This window comes from Trichoderma camerunense, assembly GCF_050948025.1.
Source record: "Trichoderma camerunense strain CBS 138272 chromosome Unknown V8C40scaffold_5, whole genome shotgun sequence".
Taxonomy (NCBI): domain Eukaryota; kingdom Fungi; phylum Ascomycota; class Sordariomycetes; order Hypocreales; family Hypocreaceae; genus Trichoderma; species Trichoderma camerunense.
The window spans coordinates 1623237-1636658 of NW_028145365.1; the positions used below are offsets into that span (position 1 = coordinate 1623237).

A 13422-nucleotide genomic window follows, 5' to 3' on the forward strand; every position below is an offset into this window, starting at 1 on the left:
AGCAGCATCGCCAAAGAACTTGCTACATCCTCTGGCCTTGTTCCCCGGCACCATTGCCTGTCACAACGCACAGCCACGATGCCCTCTCCCGGGGCCATGCTTACACGAGAAATCTGTCAAGAGTTGCCCTTTTCTTCACCGCGTCTTACAAGTTTATTTATACTAGGTACTAACATGATTGCTACTAGCAAAGTTTGTCACGGCTGTCAGTCAGCAAGCCGATGCTTGTTCCCTCCCACAGCACGCACTTACACAACCCCTGCAAAGGCAAACCTACTCTGTTCACCCCCCACGTCTATACGAGGCACGACAATGGCAAGCTGAGAAGATGTCATCACGATGAAGATATTCGCTACGGGCAGAAATGTTGGGAAGGAAAAGCATGAACGTTCCATCTAGCGTGCGTCGATAGCGGCAGTGGCGGTATCTCGAGGCGAGCCGTGGTGGATTAGCGGCATCGCCGTCAAGGTTTGGCGGCAGCGGGTAAGCTAGGACGGGCTGGGGTTGGATTTAAGGATATTACAAGCCCAGCTCGCATCTCTAACTTTTTGCCATTACAGGCAATGCTGATTGCTCCGGGAAGAAGACAAACGGAGGAGCCATTTCTTTGCGACTCCATACATGCACCTAGTAAGCACATGGCTCACAGCTTCAGAATACTGGGACTAACACGGGCTGCTTCCAGGAACGGTGACCGAAGAAGTGGGATCTACCACCTGGAGGCGAGCTTCTGAAGCAACATGTCGGTTCTCGGAGTGGACAATACCGAGTTTCTGCTACTGCATCCGGAGTAGCATGTGCCATCTAGATTATACCGACCCGCGAGTCTGGGGGATCGGAGCTGTGGTTTGCCAAAAAGAGCTGCATGTGATGGTATACTAATAACGCATCTTCTTTAGTGGCGCGAAGGATCGACAGACTCGATAGCTTCAAGAAGCACCAACAGCCATCGGTGTTAGGAACGGAATAGCCCAGGCGAGTCCTGTGCTGAGGAAAATGATCTCTTGCCACTCGTTTGAACCGATTCACCGTTCAAAAACGAAGTTTACTGGTAGCTTCCGCTTTTAATGCGACTTATAGAACGGGCTCGGAGGATTTTTGCATGGAGATGGCGATGCAAGCTGCAGGTATGTCCCCGAACAGAAGGAGACAGAAATTCATATGCCGGCCGGGGCCCCGAAAAATGACGAAAATGGGTTGCTGCTGTCAATCCAGAATCAATTTTGGGGGCCATATCCGCGGGTCTGCCTTGTAAGCGGGACATCAGACCGACTTTGTGGGATTTCCTAGATGGGATGAGACAGCCGCGAGTGGGTGCAGAATTTTTTTTCAAGCCCTCGCTTGCGCTTCATCTCTGTTGTCAGACGCGGAAGAGCCTACCAGTATAGGTAACTCGCTTTCGATGAAGCCGAGATCTGAGCCCGCCATAAGAGAGGCTGAGACTCAGCTTAGCGACTCTGGAAATCTGGCATGCCCGAGCCTTCTTTTCCTGTTTACTTTTACTAACCTCCTTTTGTCCTTTGCCCTGGCCTATTCTTTTGCGGGTACTGTACGGTGTGTTCCCATAGCAGTAATCTGTGCGTGGTTGGCGAAAAAGCCGTTTGCCTGATGGCCTCGTGACGCTTGTTAAATTGCTCAAGAATAGCGGAAGCGGCCTCGGTATCCCGCGATGAGTTAGTATCTGCGCAATCTGAGACATGGCCAAGGGCAGAGACCAACTAGCCCATGACAACTTGGTACTTGGGACGGAATCGCTGGTGGCGATGGTGGTAATAGTAGTCAGATTGTCTTTGGTCTTGAGACACGGGTTTCCTTTCTCGGATTAGACAGACAGGAAGCACCTGGAGAAGGGATGAGACTGACAAATGACGGACCCAAACGAGAAACAGAGATCATCGGTGAGGCTTGCAAGATGAAGTTCAGTTTCCGAAGCTCATGGGAAGTCAGTAGGAGATGGCTGCAGAAATCGGCTGCCCAGGGGCTGAGAGAAGGCATTCACATCAGAGAGCAAGAGAGGAGAGAACTAGAGGAAGAAGAACGGAATACTGGAAAAGAGCCAACAGAGACAGCGAGAGAGGAAGAAAAGATCGACCCATTCTGGACGATTGGCGACCCGCAAGCGGCAGAGGTTGCTGAAGCTATATTTGAACCAATCTTGCCAAGGCAGTGCCAGTGCCAGATGGTGGTGGGCAGGTAAGGATTAAACATGTGCAAGCATCCAACGTGAACCATGTCCCTGATATTGCTCGAAAAGGGCATGGGCAAGGACTTTTGCTTGCCTTATCTTTCTGCCTTGTACTTACTAAGTAGTCAAGGTGCAAATACTAACTTTGTACAAGTGAGATGAGGCAGGAGGTACGGGAAGCGAGTTGGGAGATTTGGGCACATGGAAATTGAGACTGAGGGCAGGAAGCGAATTGGCAGTTGTTTAATTCTTTTCTCTTTCAACTAACTCCTACTATACCGGCATTCTTTAATTTCTGCGGTACTGCCTTATGAACACTCTCTACCTACGACAACTTCTATCCTCCATCCTCCATCTGTCATCTGACAACTCCCCTGTGGTTCTTTCTCTCCCTTCACCTCGACGGCCTTGGCATTCATGTGATATGAAACGCTGACAGGTTTGTTGCATACAGACATACAGACATACGGAGAGCCTGCAAAGCTGATCGCGGACTAGCTGGCCCGCCACGCGCGAGATGATGCAACGGACCGGCCTCGTTTTTTTGACAGCTTACAGGCACTCGTGCTAGACAGAAGGACCCTGGCTCAGCTTGCTTGTTTGAGTGCCCGAGCCGCTAAAACACGCGGGCGGAAACGAACGAGGATGGAGGATAGACGCACCAGCAACTGGGTAGCTGTATCTCTACTCTATCTGCAGCCGCGGAGATGATGCCGCTAGTGGACGAAATGCCTGGCCAGGAACCCATGAAACGAGGCATCGCATGATGCTCAATTTACAGGCATCACAGGTACCATTGCAAGCTCTCGCACCCGCGCCGCACTCTCATCTCATCACCTGGACTTGTCGTCAAGCACTCAACACCCAATGAGCTCGTTGGCGCTCCTCTTGGGCCCCATCTGTTGTCTTGCTTTCGAAATTAGCACGGTCCTCGGGCTCCGTCGTTGCGGGTTGGGTTGACGGACGATTACTACCCCGGCAACCTGGTTGGCACTGGATTCGTAGCTCATAGCCATTATACCCAGAAGAAGCTTGTTTTTGCCACTGACTGACTGACAAGCACAAGCTCCAGATGTCCGTGTTTCGTTTCCGATACTGCTTGCTCTCCCTTTGGGCGCCGTCACAAACGACTCGTATCGTACTTTGATTGTCTTGTCTCGTGTCAGGGCTCAATCCACATGCCGGAATCCCGCCGCTTGCTCTCTCCACGATGTCCAGCAACTGACAAGTTTACGCGAGCCCATCAAGCCGCCCTGTGCAACCCGAGGCCTTTCGGATCACCACTGCCGGGGCCCAAGTTGAAGCTGAAGCTGGAACTGGCACTACCCACTGTGTCTCGTGCAAATTCATACTCATATGCGTCTTGATTCCGGGGCCGTGGCGCGCCATCCGGGGCCCAGTTGAACCGCCCGATGCCACCATGCGCAGTTGCGTGCCTCCAATTTTCTGCTTCCCTTTTCCTTTCTTTTGCCAGCAAAGTCATGGCTCCCTGCCTGCGCCGACCGAACTTACACACCACTCTGAGACATGCCCAGCGTCCCATTGGCTCTTCCCGTGTACGCCCTGTTTGCTTAGCTTGACATTCTCCTAAGACATGACATGGCCCGTGTATCTGCCAAAAAGTGTCTGGCAAGGTAGACACAGGTTGATGCCTTGGGCTAGCATTGCGCATAGCGTGAGGGTTTTTTCTCCCATCCTCTTTGCTCTGATGCTCTGCTCTTTTGCTTGAATTGGATTTTACTTGGTGACTGGGATCCCCCTGCTCTGGTGCGTCCCAAATCCTTGGACGGCGGACCCGACAGGAACAGTTCAATTTTTGAAAGGGGATCCTCATTTTCAGTGCCCCTGCTTGGCTTGAGAATGCTTTCGATTGGGCACCAAAAAAGGAAAAAAGAGAGAGGAGTCATCTTGTAAGAGAGCTACTCACTTTCCGAGGCTGCTCTGTACCTCTACACGGTTGAGCCTTTTCTCCTCTCTTCTCCTATTGCCCTCTCTTGTGTCTTTTGAAAGCAGCACTCGCGTATCTTTCTCTATTGTCTCCCTTGCAATATTACTATGCTTTAGCTTTTTCTATTCTTTCTCCTCATCATCCCTTGCTTGCTCATCTGCTCAGTGGCCAGGCGGTAATACTTGCGATCCACGGTATTAGTCCGCCCGCTTTCACCCGCCCTTGTTGCTCTCATTACACACACCCTCCTCCTTCTCTTCCGTCATAAATGGTGCTGTTACATTGCTGCAACCCCCCGGCTCAGTCCGTCCGGTACTCGCTCGTACTAACACAAACTTAGAATTTCGACTCCAGCCTGCTCTTCGAGTCCTCGGCACTAGTCCTGGTGCTGCTTCGAGTACCCTCAAGGCTGAAGGCTGATCAAAGTGCATGGATGTAGTACGAGTATGCCATGCATGTTGTAGATATATATTGCCCATGCTTCCTAGCCCAAACCATGCTTGCCCTATCCTACCTGCTAATCTAAACTACTAGCACCCCCATGCAAGTTGTGGCATCATTTTATATGTTGAATCTCTGAGCGCTCGCTGTCGCAAAGGAGAAAGACGTGTTTGGTCATCTGTCACTTATTGTCATTATCACCGCTTTTGTCACTCTCCCCCCTGCCTCCAATTTCTCACACAAGATTGATATAAGCCAAAACGTGTGAAAGGAAAGAGAACCCGTTCAAAGGACAGCCTACTTGAGGTGATTCGGGGGTTTCAAGTCAGACAAATAAGCAGACATACAGACGTACAGACAGACAGTCAGCAAAAGAGTATACGATACTCAGCACCCGCCTCTTTGGAGTTGACGGGCATTACTTGGTACTTTCAGTACCTGATTGTACTTTACTGTATCCTTTTCTAGTCACACCAAAAACCCTCGTCTCTACAAGGTACGGAGTATTATTTCCTATCCCAACACCACCTACATGCGCCTCCCCCCATATCACACATATATATATTCTATATATACCCACGCGGATATATTTCCCTACCTAGCCCTTACTTCGCATCTACCTACATATGTTGGCGGAGATATGTCTGTATACGCTCTACATCTATGATCCTTCATTGCCCTAACCAACAAAGATTTCTCACTCCAACCAACAGACGATTGAAACGACTCGACGGATTCGATACGCAGCGATACGATACGGCACGGCACGGCACGACTCTCCATTCAACCCCCCAGACTTTACACACCCCGCACTGTTTTACATCATACGCACCAAAACGCCGCCATCCCTAAGACAATTTTTTCATTCTTTCTTTTTCTCGGCGCCCTACTGCAACTTTGTCTCTCTCCCTCCTCTTAGCTCAGTCTATCTTGCAGGGCTCTTTCTAGGGTGCTGCGTGTTGAGCTTGGCATCTGATCATTTATCCAGCTGCCATCGGACCCGATCACGACTTAGATCGTTCCTTTTTCTCCCACCTCGTCTCGTCCTCTTCGTGCTGCGAGACTGTTTCAGGCCATTGCCACTCGCATCACTGATCCTCACTATCAACATCTCTTCTTCTCACATCTTCCCCTCCTCCCCCGCCTCTTTATTTATTTTGTTTTATATTTTACACTTGTTTTTTCTTCTTCTTTTTCTTTTTCTTAATTTTTTTTTTCATCAAGGCTTCACCATTGTTACTACTAGGTGGTTAGTGGGCTATTAGCACCTTCCCACCTATACTAGCCGTTGCCCGCAGTAGCTTCCGTACTTGCGCTCTGCTATATTTTCTCGTCGCTACTGCTCTGCACCTGCCCATATACAAAAGCGAAGAGCAGCCCTTGTCCCTTCCTTTGCTGCCCAAATCCGATCAACATCCATCCCCCTTTTCTCAAGCCAAGCTTGCTCTCTTTTCCTCTTCTTCTTTTCAACCTCTCCTTTTGAAAAAATATCGTCAAATCCTCATCACCTCTGTCTCGCATCCTGATTACAGCCACCTTTGCGAAATCACAGTATCGTTCCAATCAGCATTGGCTATTTTTCATCCTCCTCACAACCTTCATCTGCATCTGCTCGACCCAACCAACCGCATCCTACCGCCACGACGCTATTCTCCTTCCAGCTACTTTTCTACCCCCAAAGGCACGCACACGAGCTGCTATCAATCAATACCCTTGCCAACATTTGAAGTAGGTACTTTTGTCATAATTATTTCTTTTATTTATTTCTTTTTTTCCCTCCTCCTGCTACATCCACCGCTTCTTTCATCCTTGTCCCAAACCGTTCCAAGGGGAGAACCAGAAACGAGAAAAAGAAAGAAGAAAAAAAAAAAAAAAAAAAAAAAAAGGAAAAGTCGACAGATCGTTGTGATAAGACAAGAAAAAGAAAAGAGAGAGAGAAAACAGCATCCCATCCAGCTCGCGGCTACTTCTGCCTCTGTTCTCTCAATCTTCGCTTAGGACCCCCCCGCCCTGCAAAGCCGTTTCTAGTGCTGCAACTCGACATTCCCAGACTAGCAGCCAAATCAAGTCGAACGGCCGATATCCTCACAATCCCCGTCGTTTTGCAATATAACCGCCATTCACCGCCCCCACGACGGTTCAATTTTTCCGGCTCGTCTTGAGAGAGTGACATTATCTGATTGATTACTCACCCTGGCGATTGCAACACGACGTCTTGTCTGGCCTTTTTTTTCTCCCTCTCCTGTGCTCATTGCCTTTGACCTATCGCGGCATTCCCTCATAACTCGCTTTGCTCTCGCCGTCTGACCATCGTCCAGCGTTTCCATTGGCCAGCTTTTTATACCCCGGAACTTGCAGCGTCTGCGGCTACGCGAGACGAACAGTCCCGAAATTTGTCTCAGTGGCGGCTTCGTGTTTCACAGCGCATCGCCGGCTCGGCCCTCGAGGCTTTATACAGCTCTGTGCACCGTCAAACCCGCTCCTCGTTGGACTTGAAAAGCACTGCCGGCTGGTTACACTGCTTTCGTCTCGCCTCTTGTTATAAGTCTCAACCCTTTAGGCTGCATTGCGCCATATATCACCGTTTGCCATGGCGCCGCGAAGTCCCTACTCGTCGTCCAGGTAAGGCAGTAACCCTGCGGCATCCAATTGACCTTGGTCAATATCGGATGATATTCTCCTCTCCTCTTCATGTCCCTCTCAAGCGTTCTCTGTCTAACCGCATTGATTTTCATCTCATAGCCGTGAGCTCCATGTGGTTGTTCTTGGCGCAGGTTTGTCACGCCTCAAGCTCCCATGCCGGACGTGCCACATCGCTAACCGTCTTGCTTAGGTGGCGTCGGCAAAAGTTGCCTGACTGGTGAGTCTTGTCATCACCTATCCCAGCCACAATTTTCAATACATTTCCTAACAGCCAGAGCAGCTCAGTTTGTCCACAATGAATGGATTGAAAGTTACGACCCTACCATTGAAGACTCGTACCGCACTCAGGTCCAGGTCGATGTAAGTTTTCCACGTCCCTCGAGTCATTCTTGCATGCGCATCGTTGCCAAGTTTCTAACACTGTGTTTTCGCTCTCTAGGGCCGACAAGTAATTCTGGAGATGTAAGACTTCTGACCGCTCTCTAACCGTTGCTACATGTCTTGGTTGTTGTTGGACAGTTTCTGACATCAAGATGACAGCCTTGACACAGCCGGCACAGAACAGTTTGGTATGCTTTCCTTTGTCGTTTCTTCTTCCTCCAGCAAGGCATTTTCCAAACTAACCCGCGATTAGTGGCCATGAGAGATTTGTACATGAAGACCGGCCAAGGTTTCCTGCTCGTTTTCAGCATCACATCAGCCTCGTCACTTAACGAGCTGGAGGGGCTTAGGGAAGAAATCCTTCGCATCAAAGATGACGACAATGTTCCTATGGTTATTGTCGGGAACAAGGCCGACTTGGAGGAAGGGAGAGCCATTCCCCGCGCCAAGGGCTTCGCAATCTCACAGAAATGGGGAGCTCCGTATTATGAAGCCAGTGCCAGGACTCGAAGTGAGTTTGTTCCTGCTACACCCTTTCCAGACCCCACTCAAACATACTAACCGTGGCCAAGCAAACGTTGATGAAGTCTTCATCGATCTTTGCAGACAGATGCTCCGCAAAGAAGATGATACGACTGATCCCGACGACAGTTCAAGGATAGATGCGCTCAAGGCATCCAACAACAAGCGCAGGCGACGCTCCAAGTTTCGTGATAGCACCCATCCGCGATGCGTCATATTGTAATCGGCTCATTCCCTATTTGACAACTGAAAACGCCCATGTGGGCTACGGCAAAGAGCACACGGAAAAGTTGCCAACGAAAACAAACAGTGGAGGAAACCCTTTCATCACATGGACCGCATGTATATACCCGGGTATTTGATTGTGTTTGCTATTGAGCAAAGCGGGATTTTGCTTTTTCACGCATGGCAGAGCGTTTCACACTCACACGGTTTTGTCCAAAGCCTCTCGACGACTAGCCCTATGTATCCGACGAAAAGGCTCTTGTGACCTAGATTCGAGCCCAGACACATTGGGGAGACAACCAATCGATTCGTTCCTCTTCGCGGCAAAAACGTTGCAAGGCCGCCATCACCCTACTGTAACTTCTTCACCTCGGAATAAGCTGAGACTAGATGTGTGCTCGACTTTCTTTTCTTTTTTCGTTTTCATCTCCTCAGTACTAGAAGAATGGGTGGTAATTCCTGGGGAAGCGGGGGAACATGGTACAAGACATCGACGGCGTTATTAGACTTGGACGGGCAAGACTTGGAACAGATGTTAAGATAATAGAAGCACGCATACTCACTCACGTGGCGCGGGACGGACATCAAAGTAGGAGTATACAAGAAGGAAGGGTTAGGTTGACAAGCTGTAGCAATTCCATTTGCTCCTTACCCACAAACAGGACTTCGAGGTGCTTCTTCAAGATGAATGTTCTCCACACCAAATTTGGCGTGTATTTCCCCGTTGGACAGTCTGTAGCTAGGACCTTGTGACTGCTTAGGAAGCCTCTCTTTGAAAAGGAGGAGATGGTGTTGTTGCTATCGCATAGGTGAAAGAGACTATGAGAGAAGAGCGATGAAGATGGATAGACAGACGCTATGAGTAGACAAGCACTAGACGATAGCAAAAGAATAAAGGGAATAAATAAATGACAAGAAAAACAAAGAAGGAATAAAAGAAAACAAAAAGGAATAGAAAGAAAAAGAAAGGGTCTGGCCGGGGATTGAACCCGGGACCTCTCGCAAGCAAGCTGTAGGGTTTACCCTAAGCGAGAATCATACCACTAGACCACCAGACCGAAGATGTTCTTCTTGATGAAAGGGAGTGAAATATTTAGCATTATATGCTAATGCATTGCACGCCTGGACTGCAAAAAATGAAATCGACTTACAGACGATTAAGGCATTTCAATCATTCTTGTCTTTCTGATTCGACTTCACGGTCGGGTTATAGATGGAGTGTTTGTGACTACTTACCCAACGGGGTCCACAATGCCCCGATTCATGCAATAGGTGAATACACTTGACAATTACGTGTCGAATATCCAAGACAACGATCGGCCTGAGTGGCCCAACCATTCTTCGAGACATCGCAACCATTCTTCGAGGCGCTGGTCGCCTTGGTCCCAGACTACAGCCATGAGTAGTGTTCATATGGCGTGCTTGATAAGGTTCGAAGGACAGAACGATGAATGAAGATAACATGTCCGACGTCAACCGTATCTATCCCTCGTGTGTGAGGAGATATGGTTGGCAAATAGTGCTTGAGATTTCTTCGTATACCTCGGGTGTGTTGGAAGACATCTTGGAGTGCCCGGTGGACAGCTAACTGTTTGCATCTTGGGCTTATCCTGCGTACCCAGTAACAGTGCTTGAATGTGACGATCGCGAGGGACTTGCATGGTGATAGATCACCTCTGGAAGGAATGAAGCGGAGATCATAAGCTAGGCAAGCATGTGTTTTTTAGACGGTTGACATGGACATGATGATATAAATGCACTTCTCAGAAAGAAAGCGTAGTTTGAAGGAACCAGTAATATTCAAGGCCCACGATGAGACCAGACACGAAAGCAAGTGAGGGGGCGATGTTGGCTGAGACAGCGCGATTCTCACTGCAGTATCGTCATCAGCTTGCAGCATTCCCCAGAGCCCGTTTCGGATATAGGAGAGAGAGACAGATTTAGGACAGACTGCAAGGAGGATAAAGACTGGATGACGTCGACCTGTTGCGATAGGTTCAATGGATGCGCTAAGGGGAACTTCGTCTCTTAGATTGAGTGTAAGAATTAACCCGAAGGAGCATCTCCGTGATATCAGAAAATGATGGAGCGCAGGTGATGGTCGAGCGGGGAAGCTATGGGGACCCAAGGACAGAGAAGCTGGCCTGTTTGAATCTTCAGGCACTGCAATCTCAACGCAGATATGTATCGAATCTGCCGTAAGGGCGATTTGAACAGGGAAAGAAGCAATGGAACTGCATGATTTAGAAATGACCAATTGGCCGTATGTATGAGGTCGATTAATGTAATGATGAGTACCACAATTCGAAGAAACTGAAGGGAAAACACGATCACGCATTCAAAATGCCCAAACTCTCATTTCGTTCGGACCAGTCAATATTTTGAAGTCTGAATTGGACACCGAAGCACGGAAAGAAGGATTTGTCTCGTAGATGATGACTCTGCCCGCTGGTTACCGTGTTTATACGCACTGGAGAATGTATAGAGCGAGACGGTTTGTCCTTTGCCGAGATACAAGCAAAACGGCGAGGCACCTAGCATCAGTAGTTACGCAATGAATGAATTATCAGCGTCTTCTTCTCAAGAGATAATGTACATACCACCGCCAGTCCGGGGAGATTAAAACCAAGAGTAACACTGGCTCGAAGACTCCAGTTATCGACTGAACTTGCCATAAAACTCACGAAAGGCATCTCAGAGAAGCCCGACTGTTAGGATGTGTTATTCGCAGAAACGGTTGCTGCTGTTGTCAATTCACGCGGGCTGCTCTGGCGTCACGCGCTCCGCCCATTAGAAAATTACGCCGTCATTACGGCTGTTGGTCGAATCGGGCCAACTACCAACATTCGGCGCATGATATTGTTGATGGATGCATGCTTTTCGACGCATTCCACCACCCTACTAACGGATAGGCAGAAGGAAAACGCTCCAAGATTGACTGGAGGTACGGCTAAACTCTGCGAGTATCATGAAAGAAGTCGCTGGAGCCGAGTTGTTTTCGTGGATACGCTCTGGAAACTTGCCATGTGCCCCCAGTCGATTAGGCTGAGATCAAATGTCCCAAATGTAGTAATAGCTTGCACCAACCAGAGCCACTCAGCTCGTGCTTTGATACAGATTGACTATCAGATCAATATGCGTAGCTCCCTACTTACTGTGTTGCCAACGCGCACAGGCTGATTCTTACCTGAGGTAACTTATGAATCGAAGGGGGGGCTTTTTTCATCTGTCGGCGGCAGGCCGAAATGGAAGCTTTCATGAGCCTAGAGAAAGCGAGCGAAGCAGCCCACTTTCATCCTGCTGAATCCAACCACTTGGTGGTACTACTACTAGCAGCAGCCGAAGAGCACTCCGGGGTCGATTCCGCCTTTCCAGTGTGTGTGGGTGCCAGGTGAAGAAATGTGATTGACATGGGCTGACACACAGTAGCGCGTCGTCTGCTTCTAGCCATGACCAATGAACTAGTATCTCGTAAGGAGGCCCACGCCTGGGAGTGTACCGTCCAAAGAGCATTCTCAAGGGTCGAAAAGGAGGCCCGTTGTGTGCCGTACAAAGTGGGCGTCGTGGTCTTCCGTGCGGGATGCGAGAAGGTATGGTATGGCCCAGGTGAGTTTGGAAGAGATGCAACTTGAGCATCAGGGGTGTCGATATGATCAAGATTGCGGCAGAGGCTATGCGTGTTAGTCGATGCGTGCCGTTTCCGCTTGGCCGAGGGGCCGGATAAAGATGCATACTTGGATATAACAGCAGGAAGAAAGCGGAGATGAACTGGTGTGGCATGAATGAGCCAAGGGCCGAGGATAGAACGCGCAGTGAGTGGTGGGCAAGCGTGGTTGAAGCGATATTCATGATCGGCACAAGGGATCGGCTCAGCATGAACATGGCAATGTGCCAAGAACCCCAAGGGCGAATGAGACGACAAGAACCATGAGCTTGGCCGAGGCTGAGGATTCCCTCGTGCCAGATGCCATGACCAAGTTTGGCTGCATGTCTCGAGTCGGCTGCAGTCACTGGAGGGTTGGAGGATTTCGGGTATCGTATCCTTAGTAAAAGTTTGGTTAGCAGGAGGGCGGAACTGTAGTTTCAAGGTGGTGGGTAGAAGCACACAACCTCGGCGCACTTCCAGATCCAGCACGCGATTGATGCTTGTTGCCTCCTGCTTCAACTCACATGGTTCCGAAGGTGATTTAAATAGGAAGAAAAGAAGCGACAAAGTAGAGGGTAAAGTTTCGCGGTGAAGAGCGAATTTGTAGGCATATGGCGAGATGAAGAAAAGAAAGAAATCAAGCTGTGCTCGTTGTGGCGAGCGAGGGCTTGGTTTAAGCGAGCATGAGGAGGAAGGAGCGCAGTGATGATGCTACTGCACTGTGGAATATTACCAGGTACCAGTACCTGGAGGGGCGAGATATATTTGTCGACTAATACAGGTAACGAAAGGCTGTACAATAATTTACCTTGGGTAGATTAATACTAAGCATCTGTTGCAAAATATACCTGCCGATGATGGGGTGAGCATGTACTGGAGGCACTGCTTAATGTCGCGGAACTATTCGGGATAGTCGTATCGTGAGAGCATTATTCTAGATGCTGTACAACAAACGCCTCTCGATGTTAGTGCCGTGAGCTGTACTGTGGAAGCCCCGTAACATATAGTAGATACCAGCCTCTATTGCTTTATAGGCGTTGTCAAGCTGTAATGAGCGGAACTGTATTCGATATTAGAATACTACCTTGTCCATCTATTCTTCCATTGCAGGTGGCTGCGGCGACATGGCGTGTCACTATTTCCAGCCCTACGAGTCCATCGTAAGGGATCAGAGCGCGGAACCGGCACGGAGTTAATACCCGAGTTGGAACCGCTATAATTCGCCTGCGCTGTGGTACGTGTACCCCTTCATTTCCCCGGAGAAGTAGACGCTCAAGGGTCCTTGCGGGAACAAGGTGATGGATGAACCAACTGCGTCGCCTGGCCTCGCTTGATCCCCGCTTGTGGACACTTGTTTCTCGGATTTCTACTGTAGTTAATCTGCTCTGTACGAATCAAGCAAGGTAGCCCGTAGCACTAACTAGTACCATG

General features: G+C 49.3%; 3 protein-coding genes and 1 non-coding gene across 4 annotated transcripts; 1 reads left to right on the forward strand and 3 right to left on the reverse strand.

Annotated features, from left to right (window-relative positions):
* Positions 1-1779: 1779 nt before the first annotated feature.
* V8C40DRAFT_273842 (uncharacterized protein) lies at positions 1780-2259 on the reverse strand (the record flags this gene model as incomplete). Its single annotated transcript, XM_083220537.1, has 2 exons — positions 1780-1981; positions 2093-2259. The coding sequence occupies 2 exons, from the start codon at positions 2257-2259 to the stop codon at positions 1780-1782; spliced, it is 369 nt and encodes a 122-aa protein (XP_083075764.1).
* Positions 2260-6956: 4697 nt separating this feature from the next.
* Positions 6957-8583, forward strand: V8C40DRAFT_180071 (P-loop containing nucleoside triphosphate hydrolase protein). Its single transcript, XM_083211715.1, has 8 exons — positions 6957-7196; positions 7317-7348; positions 7408-7434; positions 7498-7577; positions 7657-7679; positions 7758-7786; positions 7852-8109; positions 8171-8583. Exons 1-8 carry the CDS (start codon positions 7165-7167, stop codon positions 8341-8343), a joined length of 654 nt encoding a protein of 217 aa, XP_083075765.1. The 5' UTR covers positions 6957-7164; the 3' UTR covers positions 8344-8583.
* Positions 8584-9313: 730 nt separating this feature from the next.
* Positions 9314-9403, reverse strand: V8C40DRAFT_t81. The gene has a single exon. It is a non-coding gene; the product is annotated as a tRNA-Pro (tRNA).
* A 2183-nt stretch (positions 9404-11586) lies between these two features.
* V8C40DRAFT_180105 (uncharacterized protein) lies at positions 11587-13062 on the reverse strand. The gene is made up of 2 exons (XM_083211716.1): positions 12516-13062; positions 11587-12387 (listed from the first exon to the last, which is right to left on the reverse strand). Exons 1-2 carry the CDS (start codon positions 12600-12602, stop codon positions 11638-11640), a joined length of 837 nt encoding a protein of 278 aa, XP_083075766.1. The 5' UTR covers positions 12603-13062; the 3' UTR covers positions 11587-11637.
* Between the last annotated feature and the right edge of the window lie 360 nt (positions 13063-13422).

Bases quoted from the DNA above. Each gene is read 5' to 3' on its own strand.
- V8C40DRAFT_180071 (XM_083211715.1), top strand. From the start codon at position 7,165: ATGGCGCCGCGAAGTCCCTACTCGTCGTCCAG. The intron at 7,578-7,656 runs GTAAGTTTTCCA...TTCGCTCTCTAG, and splicing joins GCACTCAGGTCCAGGTCGAT to GGCCGACAAGTAATTCTGGA. The intron at 8,110-8,170 runs GTGAGTTTGTTC...ACCGTGGCCAAG, and splicing joins AGCCAGTGCCAGGACTCGAA to CAAACGTTGATGAAGTCTTC.
- V8C40DRAFT_180105 (XM_083211716.1), bottom strand. From the start codon at position 12,602: ATGCCTACAAATTCGCTCTTCACCGCGAAACTTTACCCTCTACTTTGT. The intron at 12,388-12,515 runs GTGAGTTGAAGC...ACTTTTACTAAG, and splicing joins TAAATCACCTTCGGAACCAT to GATACGATACCCGAAATCCT.